Below are 20,810 nucleotides of genomic sequence, written 5' to 3' on the forward strand. Positions count from 1 at the left end.
AGGCCCGGAGCCAGAGGCCGACAGCTCTGCCCCTTGTGCCGCAGGGGGATGGCCGGTGTGCCCACCATCCCGACTGCTGGCAGGACCAAGCAGTCCGCGGCGCCCACAGCGGCGTCTGGGTTTTGTCTGCCTTGGGGTTTCCGCCCACGTCCCGGGCCACATTAGAGAGAGGGGTGGTGGTGGTGGTGGGGGGGGGTCTGGATGTGGTCGCAGGGCGGCCAGGCACCTCCGGGTCACAGCCAGTGCCCTTGGCATCTTCCTGCGCCCTGGCTTCCTCAGTTCTCTGTGCCCCACTCTGCTCTGGGAGACTCACTTTCCTCCAGGCGCTCAGGACCCATCCCCGCTGAGCAAGGGTGCCCTCCCACAGCGCGGGTCTTGGAACCAGGGCTGGCAGAGGGTTGAGGGTCTAATGGACTTGCAGGAATTAGCCCATGGGAGAGCTATTTTACTTCGCTTTTGGCGATAGAGGGGGCTTCGGTGGGTGTGCCATTGGAAAGGCAGGCAGCATTTGCTGGGCCTGCGTGTGTGAGTGTGAGTGTGTGTGTGTGTGTGTGTGTGTGCACTTTGTTGAAGCTCAGGTGCTATGGAGGGGGGGCTCCTGGCTCTCCTGGCTGTGGCCGACGGGCTCTCCCCATGATGAGTTGAGACAGGCCCCTGTGTGTATCAGTGTCTAAAAAATCTGGGGAATGTGGGCCCTGGAATACTGTGGGGGGGACTGGCTAGGCATTGGGGGAAGCCCTCCCCTTGAACCCTGGGCACCCTCCTGCCACTTCCCAGGGCGCCTCATGGACATCTTGCGCTGCCGTGGCAAGAGGGGCTACGAGGCCTTCCTGGAAGCCCTGGAGTTCTACTACCCCGAGCACTTCACACTGCTCACCGGCCAGGAGCCCGCCCAGCGCTGCTCCATGATCCTGGGTGAGTGGGTCCGCAGTGGGTGCCGCAGCTCCCACCCCCTGGCAGAGGTCGCTTGCCTTGTCCCTGTCAGGGAGGCACAACCATGATCCCTGTTGACCAGATAGGGAGACTGAGGCACAGAGAGACCCGGAGAGGTTTGCCCAAGGCCCCGGAGCAGGCTGAGTGTGGGCTGGGATTCTAATCCAGTTAGTCAGAGTTCAGAACAAGGCCCCTAAAATTGATTGCAGGCATGTATGTGTCAGACATACATGGGTGTACGGTTTCTTATGCAAAAAGCTCAAACAGTCCAGGTGACTTTAGAATAAAAAGGAAAGACCTTTACTTCTTCCTTCAGCTCTGCTCTGCTGGTAACCCTTCGTGGAGTCTTCCTTTTCTTTGCATTTATACATGTGCCACATACACACACACATACACACACACACACATACACACACACATGGGATCATCCTACATGTGCTGCTCTGTATTTCGCTGTTTCTCAGAACAACTGATTTTCCCCACATCTGTTACACTTGTTTTAAATGACTGCATGGTGTTCATTAGTGATACTTGCCACAAGTCACTTAACTGGTCCCCTGTTGATGGACATCTAGGTCAGCCGTGGGCAAACTACGGCCCGCGGGCCGGATCCGGCCCGCTTGAAATGAATAAAACTAAAAAAAAAAAAAGACCGTACCCTTTTATGTAATGATGTTTACTTTGAATTTATAAGCTCTGCTCTGCTGGTAACCCTTCGTGGAGTCTTCCTTTTCTTTGCATTTATACATGTGCCACATACACACACACATACACACACACACACATACACACACACATGGGATCATCCTACATGTGCTGCTCTGTATTTCGCTGTTTCTCAGAACAACTGATTTTCCCCACATCTGTTACACTTGTTGTAAATGACTGCATGGTGTTCATTAGTGATGTTTGCCACAAGACACTTAAATGGTCCCCTGTTGATGGACATCTAGGTTGTTTCCAGTTTCGAAATATTACAAACGATGCTGGGAACATCCTTCTGTGTGCATCTTTGTGCAAATATATATATATATCTCAGGAGGAGAGGTTCTGAGGAGTAAAGTTTCTCAATGAGTATGTGTATTTTAAATGTGAAATCAACGTACATCTCACCAGCGGTGTATGGGTGTCCATTTTGCTGTACCCTCATGCATCCTGGGGATGTAAAAACATTTTTGCCAGTTTGATATGTCAAAAATAATGTTTTTAAGTTTGTACTTCATTGAGAGATATAATTCATAGCTTACAAATTAGTAAACCTTGGGCAAATGACATGACCTTTCCGTGCCTCAGTTTCTCTGTCTTTAGGGTAGATATAATAATAGTACTTATATTAAGTGTTGTCATGATGATTAAATAAATTAACATATGTATCTAGCCCAAAGAATAAAGTTAAATATTAGTGGCTATAATTATTTTTATTATAATGGTGAAGTAGGGCCTATTTATTAACCACTTTTGTTTTGGGACTTACCTATCCGCAGGCCGACGCTCTATCCACTGAGCCAAACCGGTTTCGGCAATTATTTTTATTATAATGGTGAAGTAGGGCCTATTTATTAACCACTTTTGTTTTGGGACTTACCTACTGATAGTTTTTACCCTTATTTTTATTTCTTTGTTTGCCTTTTTTTTTTTATTGACATGTAAAAGCTCTTTATATATTGTGGCTCTGAATTCTTGTATTTTTCTTTTGCTCTGTTGCTTGTTTTTTTTAACTTTGTTACATCTTTCATCATTCTGAAAGGTTAATATTTGTATATGGATTTATCTATCTTTTCTTTTATAGCTTCTGATTTTGTGCCTTATTTAGGAAGGCCTTCCTTACCCCTAAATTATAAAAACATAGGGTGTTCCCCAAAAATATATATACACACTTTGAGTAATTATAAAGGCAGTGTTTATTAAAATACATTTCATTTTCAAAATTGAGCTATCAGCTATTAAAGTGTGTATACATTTTTTGAGACACCCTGCATATTCCAGAGTTTTCTTCTAGTGTTTTTGTGGTTTGGGTGTTTCTGGGCAGTTTGCTATCCCTGTGGGTTTTATTTGCCTGACTTGGCTTTTCTCCCCACTGTGTCTCGCAGATGAGGAGGGCCCTGAGGGCCTGACCCAGTTCCTGATGACCGAGGTGAGGCGGCTTCGGGAGGCTCGAAAGAGCCAGCTGCAGCGGGAGCAGCAACTGCAGGCTCGAGGCCGGCTGCTGGAGGAGGAGCGGGCAGGACTGGAGCAGCGGCTGCGAGAGCAGCAGCAGGCTCAGGAGCGCTGCCAGCGGCTGCGGGAAGACTGGGAGGTGGGCAGCCTGGAGCTGCTGCGGCTCAAGGATGAAAACTACATGATCGCCATGCGTCTGGCACAGCTCAGCGAGGAGAAGAACTCTGCTGTCCTTCGCAGCCGGGACTTGCAGCTGGCGGTAGGCCCTGGGAGATGGACAGGGCACCGTGGGGCAGGAGCGACCTTTATAAAAAAGGATGGTAATGTGGTAGCCAGCTCGTGTCCCAGAGCCACCATCTGCCAGCTATTGGACTGTGGGCAAGTCCTTTCACTACCCTGTGCCTCAGTTTTCTCATCTGTAATATGGGGGTGTTGATGGCACTTATTTCATTGAGTTATGGCTGTGGTTCTCAACTGGGGACAATTTTGCCCCCCAGAAACAATGGCCCTGTCAGGAAACATTTTTGGTCGTTGCAGCGAGGTGTGTTCTATTGGCCTCTAGTGGGTAGAGGCCAGTGTTGCTGATAAACATCCTACAGAGCACAGGCCAGCCCCCAAACCAAGAATTATTTAACCCAAAATGTTAGCAAGTGCTGAGGTGGAGAAAACTTGGGTTACAAGGGTGCATCTGTTTAAGATATGTACAGTGCCTGCACAGAGTTAGTGCTCAAACCCTGTATTGTCATTAGCCATTGTTGTTTCTATTATTATTATTAAGTGCTTCTGTGTGCCATGCCGGTTACATGCATCACATCACACGTTCCCACGGAGGTACCATGCACTGGCTTCTCTCATTTTGAAACCCAGACGCTGGGCTTAGATTGTAAAGGGACTTGCTCATCACAAAGCTGGGAATGGCACCTGGATTTGAACCAGGTCTGCCTGGCACCAGGGCTGGCCTTCCCCCTGATGCTGTTCTGCCCGATCTTGTCCAGGTGAAGTCTCACCTGGCCCTCTCCAGCAATGAACGAGGCCCCGCCTCTTACAGGTGGAGAAACCGAGCCTCACTTCTTGGTTTCCTGTGGGCACTCAGCATGGGGATGAAACTGGAATGTTACTGCCCAGGGGACTGTTTCAAGGACTTTATTTTTAATCCTCACCTGAGGGTATTTTTTCCATTGATTTTTTCTTTTCCCAGTGTGAGTGGAAGGGAGGGAGGGGAGAGAGGGAAGGAAAGAGAGAGAGAAAAACAGAAACATCCATGTGAGAGAGACACATCGATTGGTTGCCTCTCACATGCTCCCCCACCAGGGCTGGGGATCCAACCTGCAACCCAGGCCTGTGCCCCTGACTTGGAATCTAACCTGAGACCCTTCAGTGTGTGAGCGGATGCTCTAACCATCGAGCAACACGGGCCAGGGCTGTTTAAAGGAAGTAACCGTGCCAGCGGCATACAGTAGACTCTCTCCCTCAATACTGTGCGAGGCTGCCTGGGGGGATTCTGACCGTGGGGTTGGAAGACCCATGAGCCTCAGCGGAGGCTGCAGCATTGCGGGTGTGACAGGTGCCTGTTGGAGGCTCTCGCGTGGGTGCACTGGAGTGCGGGAGCCTGTGGCTGTGCACACCAGCATGTTGGGGTTTGGGGAAACGAGTCCTGATTGGGGGCGTTGAGGCCACAGGTTGAAGGGCCTAGACTGCCAGGCCCGATCAGGGGTGTGGGAGGCAGATGCTTGGAGTGGGGTGACCAGGAGGCTGTTCTCTGCCTGCTTGGTGTTTGGCATGAGGTAGGGCTGTCTGAGGCCCAAGACTGGCTGCAGATTGAGCGAAGGGTGGCCTGGGCAAGGCTTTCCTCTCTGTGCCTCAGTTTCCTCACCGTGCTGGAGGCGGGAGGTCACAGAGAAGGACGACGTAGTGAAACAGCACCTCCTCTGCCCAGGCACGGTGCTCACTGCTTGCCATGCACCGACCCCTTGAATTTTCCAACAACTCTATTGGGACAAGGGTGGCGGCACTGTTACTGTCCCCATTTATGGATGAGGAAACTGAGACACAGCAAGATTGGTCAGAGCACTTTCCCAGGGTCCCACGATTGAGAATTTCTGAGCTTGCTCTTGGCACTGCTAGGGTGGGGTGGGGCGGTGGCAGGTGGGGAGAGCTGGGTTCCCCATCGTCATCGTGCCTGCTTTTCTGAAACGGGCATGAGACCTGCTATGAGTGTTCTTGGACAAGGGTTCTGCTGCTCAGAGAGGACAGTGTGAGGGCCACCGGCCCAGGGAGTTGGGAGTGGCTGTCGCTGGAATGGCCTGGAGCATCATTCCTGCACCAAAAGGTTGCTGGTTTGATTCTCGGTCAGGGCACATACCTAGGTTGAGGGTTTGATGTTTTTCTCTCACATTGATGTTTCTCTCTCTCTCTCTCTCTCTCCTCTCTCTCTCTCTCTCTCTCAAAATCAGGTGAGGATTAAAAAAAAAAGGGGGAGGCATTGGAGGTGCTTCTGTATCTGCAGATTAGCTATAGGTGCGCATAGTGTGACCACCTAGGGGTAAGAGAATCTGACACTAGGCGGAGAATGGCTGCTTTTTCCCAGTTTAGGGGGTAGAGGGTAAGGGGTGAAATTCAACTAATGGATAAGTTTCTCTTTAAATGTAGCTACTGTAAATTTGCCTAAATTTTGGGGGCTTTTTTCGGCCGCAAAAGTGAGCAAAGGCGTTGCAGATGGAAATGAGTAGAACAGCTGATGGTTCCTGTCTTGGCAGCCTGGGCCTCCTTTCCCCACGGACAGGTGTGTGGCGGCTGTGACTTAATACTGTGCTTTGTAAGGTGCAAATTTAATGAGCGGCGATTCCCAAGCAACATAAATTTAAGAAACCAACACTGTAATTTTGTGCTAAGTGAGTTTGTACCCCAGGATTAAATGCATCCGCGTTTCCTGGCATTCAGCAGAGATTCCCAGGTGCTCTGCCCCCTGAGGTCATCGCGGGAGTGTGCTGGCCAAGGGTCAGGCGGGAGGCCGTGGTGTGTGGCTGCGGTTTGCTGGAGAGGGTGTGACCACGCTTGCCCTTGTAACCAGCTGTCTCTCTCCGACAGTTTACAAAGCATGTTTTGTGAGGGAAAGGAATGTGAGAATCATGAATTTCTTCCTGAGCCTTTTGCGGAGGAGGAGAAACTCCTGACCCAGCCTCAGACCCGTGTGTGTGTGTGTGTGTGTGTGTGTATGTGTGTTGGTGTGTGTGTGGCCATGCTCGGCTCTGGGAAGTGTGGGGCTGCCATTCATTTTCCGAGACAGGCCAGGGCATTCCGAGGGCACCAGACATTGGCACGCCAGAGTGTAGCACCAGAGGTCATTGTGCCTTCTTTCAACAATGACTTCGTTTTGTGGCCTGCCACCTGCTGCTCCTCTTGTCACTGTTCAGCAACCTCGGACCCCACATGAATTTGGAAAATACCTCTGGCGGAGTGCGGTTATAATCCAGCAAACCGATCGTGCATATCTGCTCTCAGCCAGCCGGCCACCTCACAGCCGCCCAGCCACCACCCCGGCCAGCTCCGGCTGCACCCACCGTGTGGTAGCAGGTTGGGTTTTTTTTTAAAGCTGTGAAGACAGCCACTGTCACACCCCTGGCAGCTCTGCAGCCAGCCTCTGACCGCTTAAAGGTCTCTGCCCACCTTCTGTCTTGTTTGCTTCTTGCAATGACTTTGGGAGGCAGCGCATGCACGGAGCAGGGGCAATGAACGGGCCCATTTTACCTATAAAGAAACTGAGGCCCAGAGGAGGTCAGTGACTTGCTCAGGATGACAAGAGGGCAAAAGTGGTACAACTGAAACCTGGACCCCAGGCTTGGAGTTCCTGTTGAGGATGAACAGCACAATCTTCTAGAGGGGGGCCTGGGAACCCTCAAAACCATCCTCTTCCTCCTCTTCCCCCTTTTCCCCCTTTTCCCTGGGAGATGAGGAAACCGAGGCACAAAGAGAGCCCATGACTTGCCAAAGGCCACACTGAGTTAGAGGCGGAGCTGGGCCCAGACCCTGGTCCCCCTGTTCTCGGGGTAGCCCTCCTTCTCCTCCGTCAGCTGGTACTGGGCTCTCTGGCCTGTTCTCCATGTCGGAACCGTGGGACTGATGAAGCACCGAGGCCAAAAGTCCTTGAAGCCGAGGCCCCTGGGAGGGCGGCTTGGCCCTGCCGCCCCCTCCCTTCCTCATCGTGTTTGCCCAGCCGGTACTTCCTTCATAGACAAGTCCAGGAGGACTCCGGCTCAGGCCCCTCTGGGGATCTGGGAGGCACCCAGGAATGAGGAGCAGGCCTTCTCCCCATGGGCCTCCCTGGGGTCCTTCCCTGGGCTGCATCCCTCCCTGGGCTGACCCATGTGTTGCTACCCAGGTGGATCAGCTGAAGCTGAAGGTGAGCCGGCTGGAGGAAGAGTGTGCGCTGCTCCGCAGGACCAGGGGGCCACCCCCCGGGGCAGAGGAGAAGGAGAAGGAGAAGGAGAAGGAGCCGGACAGCGTGGACCTGGTCTCTGAGCTGCGTGCAGAGAATCAGCGGCTGACAGCGTCCCTGCAGGAGCTGCAGGAGGGGCGGCAGCAGGTTCGGAGGTGGCCACTGGGGGGAGGGGGTTCAGAGAATGAGGAGCCTACACCTGGGGTGAGATCGGATGGACCCTGGCTGGCCTCTTGTCTTGGCTGAGCGTTCTGCTCTCTCTGGCCTTTAGTCTATGGTCTGTGGGTGGCCCCATGAGGTAGGTCTCTGGATGCTTTGCCACTGTGCACCTGATTTTGTGTGTGAGCATTTTTAGGGGGAAAGGGCCGCAGCTTTTATTATTTGTAGAAGAGTCTGGAAAGTTGAGACCCCTGGGGTCTGGGTGGCCCAGGGCTTGCTGGGGGTCCTGGGGCAGGTCAGTGGCAGTGTGGGCTGGCCACCCGGCCATTGCTCCACACAGGAAGTGGGGGGTGGGAGCCAGGGTTCTGGTGTACTTCCTAGGGTTGGGGGTGCCTGACTGGGGTGTGGGTTTGGGGGTGGATCTTGGGTCCATGGTCTACCTGCTGGGGACAGGCTCAGCCCCTACGAAGACCCCTTGTGAGAGGGGCAGGAATAGGTCTTAGAAATGGCCACCTATCTGCTGCCCTGGGCGGCTGGTGGGGGCCGGAGCAGGAGAGAGCGTGCCTAGTTCTTGTTTCGGAACATGATCCTGGCTGAACTCGTTCAAGCATGCCTCACACCCTTAGCTCATCTGCACCCCAGATGTTCCCTGGAGGGTGGGCAGGGCTGGTGGGCCACGCCCACTCTACATTTGGGAAACCGAGGTCCAGAGAGGTCAAGGCCCTGGGCCCGGGTGGCAGAGCTAGTGGGGTGGGGCTGAGGGCTGAGGGCCGCGGGTCCTCCTTCCCCTGACACTCAAGGTGGGCCCTGGGCCAGAGGCTGAGGCAGCCCTGAACTCTGACCCCCAGGAGACAAGCCGGCCGGGGGCCCCAGGCTCAGAGCGCATCCTCTTGGACATCCTGGAGCATGACTGGCGGGAGGCGCAGGACAGCAGACAGGAGCTGTGCCAGAAGCTGCACACTGTGCAGGGGGAGCTGCAGTGGGCCGAGGAGCTGCGGGACAAGGTACGGTCCCCCGTGCACCATCCCCACCCTACCCTGCCCCTACCTTCCTTCTTACACAGCTGGGGAGGCTCCGGGGAGGAGAGGGCGGTGGGCATCACCAGTTCACTTGCGCCGACCTTCCCTGCAGGTGTGCCAGGCACTGGGCTGGGAACTGTGCATTCATTCGTTCTCAAGTATTTATTGCGATACATCAGGGAACAAAAGAAATGTCTCTGTCCCTGTGGAGGGTAAATTCTAGCAGGGGAGACACACCGTCTGCCATACACGCAACCTGAGTCAACCACTTCCCGTAGGGGAGGGTGATGAGGGATGTGGAGAAGCAGAGCAGGGCCCCAGGGAGCAGGCTGCAGTTCAGATGGGAGGCCCAGGTTGGTTGGGAGGGAGTCATCGTTACTGGTCGTCCCATTTTACAGATGAGGCAGCTGAGGCCCAGGGAGGTGAAGCCAGGCCCAGGTGGGGAGATTGGATGGGCGCGTGTTTTGAGGGCTCAGGCCTCTCTCTCTGGACCTGTTGGGCACCTGCTGGTTGGCTTTCTTTGGTCACCAACCTTGTGGTCTGACCCTGGCATGTTCCACCCTGTGCCGCCCCACCCACCGCCCGCAGTACCTGCAGGAGATGGAGGACCTGCGGCTGAAGCACCGCACGCTGCAGAAGGACTGCGACCTGTACAAGCACCGCATGGCCACCGTCCTGGCCCAGCTGGAGGAGATTGAGAAGGAGCGGGACCAGGTGAGCCCCACCTGCTGTGCCTGAGGTCCTGACCCGGCGGATGGGCAGACGAGGAGGAGCGGACGGGACTAGAATTGTGGAAAAGAGACTTCCACGGGGCACTGATTGGTTAGGAGGGGCATGTAGGCCAGGAGGACACAGACGGGGGGCCTTGAGCACTCCAGGTATGCCAGCCTTGCCCCTGAGCACACCTGCTCACCTGAGCTCCTGGGAGAGTTAGGGAGTTGGTCCTGGCGCTCCTTACTTCTGAATTTCTATTCTCTCCAAGTCAAAAACAAGACCTACGCAGGGGAGGTGCTTGCAAATATTTGCTGATGAAGAAATTCTCTCAAGTTCTGGCTCCCAAGCCCTGGGCACCACGGCCCTCTCCGTCTGAGGCCACAGGGTGGGCAGCTCCTCTGGCCCCCAGGCCTCCTGTGCGAGGCTCCCACGCTCTGGGGAGGGCAGGAGGTCCTGTCCTCGGACCAAGTTTGAATCCCGCTAGAGGAGTTGAAGTCAGCACATTAGAATGGGGCTCAGAACCCCCTGGCGGGCTCGGTGAAGAGGCGGGTTCAGGCTTCGTCCCGGACACTCTGGTGCTGTGGTTTGGGTGGGCTCAGGGATCTGCCCTTGGCCCGGTTGCTCCTGGCCGCTGGGCCTGTCTCCAGCTCCCTCTGGGGCAGTGGGTCGGTGGCAGGTCCAGGCACGGGCCCAGCTCTCAGGGACCCTGGGCTTCATCGTGGGGAAAAGTGCTTTGGATGCAATGGGATGGGTTTGAGTCCAGGCTCCTCCACGAGGCGGGGATGCTGTGAGTTAAGCTGGCCACACACAGTAGGTCTCACAGTTTTAAGTTGTTCTTGGGAAATGGTCGGAACCCGGACTCTGCCTGGGTTTGAATCCCAGCCCTGCCCCTGCTGCCTTGGTTTCCTTATTTACAAGATGAGAATAATGAGACTGCCTCACTTGGAGGGTGAGTGTGCTGATTAAATGAGCTGATATTAAGCCCAGGGTCAGGCACAGGAAGTGCTATTCCTGCTGCCACCCCCATCTGTGTGGTCGGAGGCCAAGCCAGCCGAGTCAGTGTGGCGCCTTCGCCCTCCCAGGCCATCCAGAGCCGCGACCACATCCAGCTGCAGTACTCGCAGAGCCTCATCGAGAAGGACCAGTACCGCAAGCAGGTGCGGAGCCTGGAGGCCGAGCGGGACGAGCTGCTGACCACGCTCACCAGCCTGGAGGGCACCAAGGCCCTGCTGGAGGCGCAGCTGCAGCGGGCCCAGGGCGGGCCCTGCCTCAAGGTGATGGGCAGGAGGAGTACAGGGTTCTGGTTGGCGTGCAGGGGCCCTGGCAGGAGCTTTTGGCCAGGGGTGGGAACTCGTGGGACCTGGTGGGAGACCTCGGTTGAAGGTGGGAACATGGGGGAACTGGCAGGAGCCCTCAGCTGGGAGTGGGACTTGCAGGATGGATGGGAGCTTTCAGCGGTGGTGGGATGACATGGGATCCACTGGGAACGCTCAGCTGGGCCTGAGAAGATGCAGGTTCTGGGAGGGAACGTGTGGGTCCTGGCTGGAGCCCTCACGTGGGTCAAGAACATGCTGGCTTGGAGGGAGCTCTTGGCCAGGAGGGAGGATATGCCGGTCTGGTGGGGGACCCCAGCTAGGGTGGGTGTGGGTTGGTGGATAGGGAACGGGACAGAGGCATGAGGCATGTGGGTCTCTGAGCTCCTGGGCTTGCTCCTGGGGCACCAAGACTAGTTTGAAGCCTGTCTTTGCAAACACTTGGAGAAGCCCAGCGGCCTGAGGGCCTGCGAGCATCTTGGAATGCAAACCATGGGCCCTAAAAGCCCCTCAGAGACCAGCTAGTCCGGTGCCCTCATTGCACACGGCCCAGAGAGGGGCAGGGGCTTGCCCAAGGTCACACAGCCCGCCAGTGCTGGAGCTGGGCCTGCAGACCCCTTGAGAACTAGATACTAGTTCTTGGACGTCTGTCAGGAACTCTGCCTTTTCTTATCTTGATTTTCCTTGGAGATAATCAACAGGCCAGGTGATTAATACCCGGAGGAACAGAACAAAGGAAGTGTGAGTCTGTGACCTCTCACTTTTTAAAACCCTCAGGGGTGTTTTGCTCTTAGGTAAAGACAAAGCCCTTCCTATGCCCTAGAGGCCCTTCAGGGGGGCCCTCCCCTCCCTCTAGCCTGGTCCTCTGGGCTCCTGGAAGGTGTCACAGTCCTGACTCAGGGCCTTTGCACATAGTACTGTTCTGTCTGCCTAGAGCAGTGGTTCTCAACCTTCCTAATGCCGCGACCCTTTAATACAGTTCCTCATGTTGTGATGACCCCCAACCATAAAATTATTTTCGTTGCTACTTCATAACTGTAATTTTGCTACTGTTATGAATCGTAATGGAAATATCTGATATGCAGGATGTATTTTCACGGGTCGCGACCCACAGGTTGAGAACCGCTGGGCCATCCCCCCCAACTTTATCTATTTAGCGCCTGCTTATCCTTGAGTTCTCCGTTTAAAGCACACTTGCTCTGGAAAGCACGCTGATGCTGCCAGGCTGGGTGGGCCTCTGAGTGCCTTCCCTGCGCTCCGCTCCGGGCAGTGTAGGGCTATTTCCTTCATCTGTCTGCTTGTTTACAGCTTGTGTCCTCTGGGCTGAGGGCTCCGCTCCGTGAGGGCAGGCGTTCACTAAGTGACTGGGGCTGGCCCTGGCCCAGCACTGCTGACCTCATCCCTCCCCCTTCCTCTCCCAGGCCTGCACCTCCTCCCATTCCCTGTGCTCCAACCTCAGCAGTACCTGGAGCCTGAGCGAGTTCCCCTCCCCGCTTGGAGGCCCAGATGCAGCCGGGGAGGCCACTGTCCTGGGGGGATCCGAGCCCCACATCTCGGTAAGACACCTGCCCACCTGAGTATGGGGGGACACTGATAGTGTTCACATAATTACTGACATGGGGAGTGCCCTCCAGTTTGCTGACAAAGCCCTTACTAGGCCCCAGAGGCCCTTAGGGTGGGCCCCTCCCTCCCTTTAGCCTGGTTCTCTGGGTCTCAGCCTTTGAATTCCTGGAAGGTGTCAGAGCCCTGTCTCAGGGCCTTTGCACATACCGTGGAATGTATTTCACATAGGAGGAAATTGAGACCCACAAAGGTAAGCACCTTATTAAGCTTATCCAGAGCCAGCTGGGCCTGGTACCAGGAGACCTGGGGGCCACTCACACTGTAATCTTGTGGAGCTCACTCCTCCGCTCTGGGCCCCAGTTCTCATCTGTGGAATGGGCACAGACCTAGGTGCATTGAGTTGGGGGAAGGTGCAGTGGGGGTGACCCAGGCCCTGTCGTGACGTTGCAGGAGGAGGCTACAGACAATGAGAAAGAGATCAACCGGCTGTCCATCCTGCCCTTCCCTCCCAGCGCAGGCTCCATCCTCCGCCGGCAGCGCGAGGAGGACCCTGCACCTGCTAAGAGGTAAACAGGCCCTAGCCAGTTTGGCTCGGTGGATAGAGAGTCGGCCTGCAGACTGAAGGGTCCTGGGTTCGATTCCAGTCGAGGGCACATACCTCGGTTGCTGGCTGGATCCTCGGCCTGGGAGGCAACCGATCGATGTGAAAAAAAAAAACCCCAAAAGGTAAACAGGCTGGAAAGAGCGACAGAGGCGCAGCCACCTCCCAGAATCCCTCATGCCAGCGTCAACACTAGGCGGTCACCTCCCCAGCTGCCTTTAAATGGCTAGAACGCTGGGAACCCGGGCCCTGAGAGCATAGGCGTGACTGAGGTCAGAGGTTAAGACAAGGCCAAAGGGCAGAATGGGCTCAGCCCCAACCCAACACTCTGGCAGCTGAGTCACTAGAAACTGAACCGCAAAATTGCTCAACCCAGGGGAAGCCTGATGATTTAGGCCAGGAGGGGGGAACGCCTGGCCCATGGGCTGTATCAGGCCCGTGAAGCCATCTGGTCTGGCCCTGCCAAGCCATTAGGGGTGAGTTAATTAAATGTCTGACCAAACAGAGCAGCTAACTTTTAAGTGGATAATGTTGTATGGCCCTTGAATGATGTTATAAATATCCACATGGCCCTTGGCAGAGAAAAGGTTCCCCACCCCTGGTCTAGGACGGAGGGGGCTTGCAGAGAATATTTCCAGGTGTCGGGGCCTCAGGCAAGAAAGCTGGCCTCAGGTGTGGGCATCAGCAGCCAATGGGGCCAGAAAAGGCGGCCATGTCCTCGGTGGCAGGACCGAGGGTGGGGACGACCTGCCCTTCCTGGTGTAGGTCCCAGTCACGGGCTTGATCCCCGACGGGTGAATCTGCCAGGAGTGGGTGTGTGACGAGGAGGTCATGATCTAGTGCAGCGGTTCTCAACCTGAGGGTCGCGACCCCTTTGGCGGTCGAACGACCCTTTCACAGGGGTTGCCTAAGACCATCCTGCATATCAGATATTTACATTACGATTCATAACAGTAGCAACATTACAGTTATGAAGTAGCAACGAAAATAATTTTATGGTTGGGTCACAACATGAGGAACTATATTTAAAGGGCCAGAAGGTTGAGAACCACTGATCTAGTGCGAGCATGTCATGGCCGCGAGTTTGACTTGCTTGATCTAGTGTGAGAGGCAGCCCAGGAGCCACCAACGACAATGTAGAAAGTGAGGATGAGATGGGGGTGAGAGGTCAGGGGAGGCTTCCTGGAGGGGGTGGCATTAAAGAACAGGCCGGGGCATTCTAGGTGGAAGGCCATGGGGCTGCGGCCAGGGTGTTACCTTCTTGCCCTGTGAGTTGAGGGGAGCCGGGTGGCATGCGTGCCCTGTGCCTGGGACTCCCACCTGCTCTAGCCTGCCTGTGCTTGGGGGCTGCAGGACCGCTTGGTGGCATAGGGGCAGGAGGAGGGAGTGGGGCAGATACCCACGGATGCTCAGCTCCTGCCCTTCCCGCCCGTCCTCTCTCTGCCCAGGTCCTTCAGCAGCATGTCCGACATCACAGGTAAGGGCCCTCGGACACTCCATGGGGAGGGCTCACGGGGCGGGGGTGGGGGGTCGGGGGGAGGAGAGCTTTTCAGTTTACCTGAGGCCTATGCTGCCTGCTCTGCCCTTGGCCTGTGACTCCCTCCCCCAGGCCCAGCTGTGCCCTGGACAGGCAGGAAGGCTCCCCTCAGGAGGCGTCTGGGGGAGTGGGTTTACCCTGAGCTCAGCCCTCAGTTCTGGTCCACCCTTCACCCTCTTCTAGGAAACTGCAGGGCCATCCTGGCAGGCGCCGGCCCAGCCCTGAGCCCAGTGGGTCCCGTGTGTTCTTGGGGCCTCCAACCTGCCTGGGCCCCAGGCCTTTGGGCCGTGGGTGGTCTCGGGCCCTCCCTCGTGTTTCAGTCCAGCGCCCTTGAACCTCACTCCTTCTCCCCAGGGAGTGTAACGCTTAAACCCTGGTCCCCCGGCCTCTCCTCATCCTCATCCTCCGACAGCGTGTGGCCGCTGGGAAAGCCGGACGGTCTCCTGGCCAGAGGCTGCGGCCTGGATCTCCTGGGCAGGTACGGACGCCGCCTGGGTGGGGGGAGGTGGGGGCCTGCGTCTCAGGGCCTGGAGCAGGGCGAGCAGGGCGAGGTGGGAGGGAGCCGAGCTAAGCCTTTGGTTTATGCAACTGTCACTTGGATTCCAACCCCGTCGCCACCGTTTATCATCTGTGTGACCTTTCTCAGTTTCCTCAATGGGAACAGTGAGCTCTCTCTTCTGCCTGTGGGTGGTGTGAGGCGTAGGACTCATGTCAGCCAAGCACCTAGCTTTGCCAGGCACGTAGTAGATGCTGAGTTAATGGTAGTTGTACTTGTACGGGCACCGACCCTATGCCTGTCCTCCAGCTCTGAGCTCCCGCCCAACAAAGCTTCGAGCTGTGGGTGGGGTGGGGCCCTCAGGAGCCAAGAAGCACATGGGCTCAGAGCCTGCTGGAGGCAGTGAGCTCTGTGTGTTGGTCGCGAAGGGCCTCCCCGGCCAGGCTTTGGAGCGGACCTCAGGAGGGGAGAGAGGGAGGCTGGGCTGACAGTGTGGCCTTTGAACTCAGCCACGGAGAGAGGGCAGGTAGGGAGGGCAGCTGGATGGCTGGAAGAGGCAGAGAACAGAGGCTGTTTGGGATGGGCTTGGAGTTTGGTGTTGACTGGTGCACGTGGGGGTAGGGGTGGGGGAGGAGGAAGGCCAAGCCACAGCAGGCTCTGAGTCAGGCTGGAAAAGTGTGGACTTTGGCTGGGGCACTCTGGGAAACCTGCGAGGGATTAGCTATTCCTAACTGCAGGCCCGCTGCTGGCTGCCTCCGGGCATTCTCTCTGTCCCTGGAGGCAGGCGCTATTATGATTATCCCGGTTTCCTAGGGAAGAAACTGGGGCTCAGAGAGGTTAAGCGCCTTGCCCGGGGTGACACAGCTGGGAAGTGCCCTGGCCCAAGTCCACGGTGACCTGATCAGACGTGGGTTTTGGAAAGGGCGTAGGAAGCACTGAGGTCAGAGCTGGAAAGTGGGGGTGCTGGATACAGAGCACAGGTCACCAGGAAACCAGGGCAGAGCAGGACCGGGGCCGCCCGCCCCCTGGACGCAGCTTGGCCAGGCCCGAGTCCAGAGCCCTGCCCCCACCCTCCGCCCCGGCAGTGGGCCCAGCGTGACATTGTTTCTCCCTGTGCAGGACGTGCTTCTGAGGGAAGGGGTGGAGGCACCTCCCTTCCTGCCTGACTTGGCCCTTCCTCCCTCCAGCTCAGGCCTGCAAAGGGGTCTTGGCTCTCGTCCAGGGGGCGCCGGGATGTGGCAGAGGGAGCAGGAGCCGTGTGATCAGGGGGCCGCCTCTGATGCCCGTGCTGTTCCCGAGGAGGAGGAGGGAGATGGGGGAGAACACAGGTCAGGATGGAGGCAGAGGTGGGGGACGGAGAGAGAAAGAGATTGAGGGACAGGCAGAGAGGGAGGTGAGGTGCGGGGCATGTGTCCTGGGGCCGTGTGACAGTACAGTGCGGGAGACCCATTGTCAGTCAGCTGAAATCTTGCTCCACTGTGGAATCTTGGGCATGTGACTTAGCTTCCCAGTGCCTCAGTTTCCTGCTCTGTAAAATGGGATCACAACTGTGCCTGTCCCCTTAGGTCGTTGTGGGGGTTCCTGTATTCCTATTAGAGTGGCTCAGAGTGAGTGGTAGTGCCAGCTCTGAGCTAATGTTATTGTTGCCCTTGTTGCTTAATTCTCAGAGTGGCCTGAGGCTGGCATTTCTAGCCCCCTTATTCAGATAAGGAACACGAGGCTCGGAGTCAGGAATTTGTCCCAACGCCTCTGAGTGGTGGAGTGGGGGTTCCTGGGTGCCTTCCTTCTGTCTAAGTCACATTTTTTGGGTTAATCCTCACCTGAGAGTATTTTTTTTCATCGATTTTTAGAGAGAATAGAAGGGAGGGAGAGAGGGAGAGAGAGAGAAGAGCTAGAGAGACTTGGATGCCTCCTGCACGGGCCCTGACCAGGGCTGGGGATTGAACCTGCAACCACAGTACATGCTCTTGACTGGGAATCAAATCTCCATCCTTCGGTGCCAGGCTGATGCTCTAACCACTGAACACACTGGCCAGGGCCATCTAAATCAGTGGTCGCCAAGCTTTCGGACCTCACAGACCACCAGGGGTCCGCGGACCATTGGTTGGTGACGCTGGTCTGAGTCACTTTAATCTCCCACTTGTGTTCAGTGCTCACTCCATGCTGGGTATTCTCAGCCCTGTCTCCCCTGCCCTGCTGGCTCCTGGGGCCTTGGGGCAGGGCAGAGGAGGGGGCAGTGCGGGTGCTGGGGCAGGCTGACGAATAGATGGACGGTGGACAGGCGGGGAGACAGTGAGGCGCTGAGTATGGAGGGGCGTGTGGGGAGAGGACCAGGTGCTGTGGCCCTGGCCAGGTCCCGCCCCTGCCCGCACTTGTTCACATAGCCCAGTGGTCAGCAAACCGCGGCTTGTGAGCCACATGTGGCTCTTTGGCCCCTTGAGTGTGGCTCTTCCACAAAATACCACGTGGATGACCACGGGCGCGCACATACAGTGCGATTGAAACTTCGTGGCCCATGCGCAGAAGTCGGTTTTCGGCCTGGGCGAGTCTATTTTGAAGAAGTGGCGTTAGAAGAAGTGGGGGTACGTTTGCTGAGGTCGACCCCTCAGATTGAGGACGTTTTTAGCAAAGGCCAGCTTAGGAGTACCCTAATTAAGTTAATCACAATGTACCTACCTATATAGTTTAAGTTAAAAAAATGTGGCTCTCAAAAGAACTTTCAATCGTTGTACTGTTGATATTTGGCTCTGTTGACTAATGAGTTTGCCGACCACTGCCCTAGCCTCAGGACCCATGGCCCCCTTCGGTTTGCCCAGGGGCTTGAATAGGTCATTGCCCGACTGTACCACCCACCCGCTGTGCAACCCTTGTCTAGTTATAACTTCCCCATGCCTCAGTTTCCCCTTCTCAACATGGGGGGAGTAATAGATGTCTCCGTAGGGTTGCTGGCAGGATTAAGTGAGGTCATCGGTGTGGCTTGCTCAGGTCTCTGGGTCCCTGAGCTAAACAAAGCAGCCATGTACGCTGCCCAGAGATCTTCCCACAGTGCCCTGGGTTGGGGCTGGGGCACTCATCCAGGCCACTGGGCCACCACTGCCCGAGCTGGCAGAGTGAAGGACTGCCTGCCCCGCCTGCCTTCCCGTGACCTGACCTCCTGACCTGATCCTGGGGGAGGGAGTGGGAGCCCTCACCTGGCGGACAGGTTACCCCATCCTCTCACTGCCCACAGGCAGGGTCGGGGGGCAGTTGGATTGTGTTGCTGGAGACCCAGGAGTCCCAGGAGGTTGGAGCAGGCAGCCCTGCCCATACCACGTTCCTCTGTCCCCTGCTGCTCGCTTGGGTGCTGAGGCCCGGACTGAGAGGGACCTGGTCTGGACCCTGCCCTCAGCGAGCCCAGGTGCCAAGCGCTGGTAGCCCGGGGCTGTGGGGGCTCAGAGAAGTTACTTGGTCCCTCAGGGAGGTGGGCAGGGAAGTCCTGAAGAGGGGCTGCCTGATGTGTGTCTTCAGGAAGCGCAGGACTTGGCAATAAGGCACCGAAGCAGGCAACAGACTGATGTATTTCAGAGGGAAGGGGGAGCGGGAAGACATTAACCAATGAACTTATGTGCCTACATGCATAGCTCACGGACAGACAATAGTGCTGGGAAGGCCTGGGGAGGGAGGGGAGGTGGAGGGAGTTAGTGGGGGGAAAAGAGAGGACATCTGTAAACCTCAACTCTAATGGAAAAATAATAAAATGTTATTTAAAAAAAAAGCCTGAAACCCGGTTGGAGGGTGGAGTTGCCCCCACGCTGGGATTGCAGGGAAGGGAGGGGCGTGCTGAGGCAGGGTGGAGGCCTGTGCAGGCTGCTCACTGGGTCCTTGGGGAAGCCGTGGTGGTGAATGGACTGTGGGTGTGAAGCAGGCGGAGAAGCCTTGCGCGCAGAGGGGTGGCTTGTCCTGAGTCACACCTGATAACAGTGACTGTCTAATGTTCACCGGCACTTAATTCTTACCAGGCACTGTTCTAAGAGCGCCATGGTTTGTTTTTTAAAAAAATATTTTTATTGATTTCAGAGAGGAAGGAAGAGGGAAAGAGAGATGAGAGAGAATCATGGATCAGCTGCCTCCTGCAAGTCCCCCACTGGGGATCGAGCCCACAACCCGGGCATGTGCCCTTGACCGGAATCGAACCTGGGACCCTTCAGTTTGCAGGCTGATGCTCTATCCACTGAGCCAAACTGGCTAGGGCATAAGAGCGCCATGTTTTAACTGGCTGAATTGTACAATGAAACAGGTAGACGCAGAGGGGGTTGCTGAGGACCGGAAGTGGAGTAGCCAGGCCTTCTGGCCCCAGAGTCCTGCCAAAACTCTTCTGTCCGTACCCCAGCGAGAGAACCCGTGTGCACGTGCCTGAAACACGGGGTCACCGTAGTTGGATTCACTGGAAGGGAGACAGGCTTCTATGTGCTCGTCCATTCTATTAAGAAACAGAATTCTTCTTCCCCTGGGACAGGCCTGCAGGTGGGAGGCCCCCGGAGCCCTCTGGTTCCCCTACCTGCACCGTCTTTACATTCGTCTGACCCTCATGGGCAAAGTGGGAGACAGGTGCCGCCACCATCCTTGGTCTGTGGGTGCGGGCACTGAGAATCAGGCAGCCAGCTCGCTCGGCCCGGTCTCGGGCGCAGTTCATGCTGGGGTTTGGAACTGGACTGTGTTGCTCCAGCCGGAAGGCCATTGGGCAGCATAGCCGGGCCCAGCGTCCGGCCTGCCAGGTCTGCCCAGGCCTCTCCACGCCGCCTCGACGCAGCCAGGACAGTCCCAGCACCCATGTCGAGCCCCAGCCCCCCAGGCCTGGTTCTCTGTTTTGACTGAGAGGACAGGAGTTGGGATGGGCTCTCAGGGCCAAAGTTCCCCCCTCTGCTTGGGTGCTGATTGGGTTGAGGTCCTTGTAGCCTTGCTCACCCAGGCTGGCAGCAGGGGGGCAGTGAGACTGTGGGCTGAAGCTGGAGGGTGGGTGGGGAGGCGGGTGGACGCCTGGGCATTATCCTGAGCCACCTCTTCAGCTGGGGCACGCCCACTGACCTTGGCCTCTCCCCTCCCCAGTACCAGGGCCAGGGGGTCATGGAGGAGACTTCGAGTCAGTGGTCTCTGAGCCTGGCCAGGAGGCCTCATCCGTTCTCATCCAGGGGACAGGCAGAGAGCCCTGCCGTGATGGAGGTCTTAGTGACTCTTTGTCTTAACCATCCGTGGCTCCCGCTGCCATGAGAGGAAGGACAGAGGCTTGCTCTCCGAAGGCTGGCCGCAGCTTGCCTTTCTTGGGAGCTGTTTCCCATGATGTTAAGTTAGTTAGAAGCTTCGCATGGTGTCTGGCACATGGGAAGCACCCAGTGCGTATCGGCTGCTGTTATTAAATTCTTCCACAATCCTACGTCCTGTCCCCCACACCTCTGCTCATGGCCGCCCTCCAGCCGGGAACACCACCTCTGCCCGTTGCTGGAGTGCTTCTATTCTTGACCACAGGGTCGCCCGGCGGCTGCTTCCTCTGGGAAGCCACTCCCTTGTGCTCCCACTGCCCTGGGACCATCTCTGATCTGCGTTGTGTTCCGATGGTGACCTTTCTTCCTAGACTGTGAGCATCACAAGCTTCTATTCGTCATCTCCTAGGTGCCAGGCACTGGGTTTGGTGCTGGCACCCAGAGCTGAGGGTGTTTTTCTGTTGGAGGAAACAGCAGGCCACGTGCAAGGTGCAGACGGTGGTGCTTCTGCACCTCACCGTTTGCTGGGGTCTGGGAGGGAGAGTTCGCTTTCAACCTGAGCGCTGAAGGATGAGCAGAATTTGCCAGGCAGAGAAGAGGGGGAAGTGCATTCAAGGCATTAGCACAGCAGGTGCAGTGGACCGGG

The 20,810-nt window shown here is 56.4% G+C and overlaps 1 protein-coding gene across 1 annotated transcript in view; it reads left to right on the forward strand.

Annotated features, from left to right (window-relative positions):
• The first annotated feature begins 686 nt into the window (after positions 1–686).
• CARD10 (caspase recruitment domain family, member 10) overlaps positions 687–20,810 on the forward strand; it is a 26,996-nt gene continuing 6,872 nt past the window's right edge. Inside the window, exons 1-10 of the mRNA XM_014530798.1 lie at positions 687–915; positions 3,024–3,349; positions 7,469–7,672; positions 8,533–8,688; positions 9,292–9,417; positions 10,500–10,691; positions 12,152–12,286; positions 12,744–12,859; positions 14,343–14,371; positions 14,786–14,909. Of these exons, the coding sequence (XP_014386284.1) occupies positions 687–915; positions 3,024–3,349; positions 7,469–7,672; positions 8,533–8,688; positions 9,292–9,417; positions 10,500–10,691; positions 12,152–12,286; positions 12,744–12,859; positions 14,343–14,371; positions 14,786–14,909 (1,637 nt within the window). The remainder of the gene's footprint in view (positions 916–3,023; positions 3,350–7,468; positions 7,673–8,532; positions 8,689–9,291; positions 9,418–10,499; positions 10,692–12,151; positions 12,287–12,743; positions 12,860–14,342; positions 14,372–14,785; positions 14,910–20,810) is intronic.

The sequence above is a fragment of the Myotis brandtii genome, unplaced genomic scaffold (assembly GCF_000412655.1).
Source record: "Myotis brandtii unplaced genomic scaffold, ASM41265v1 scaffold78, whole genome shotgun sequence".
Lineage (NCBI taxonomy): Eukaryota > Metazoa > Chordata > Mammalia > Chiroptera > Vespertilionidae > Myotis > Myotis brandtii.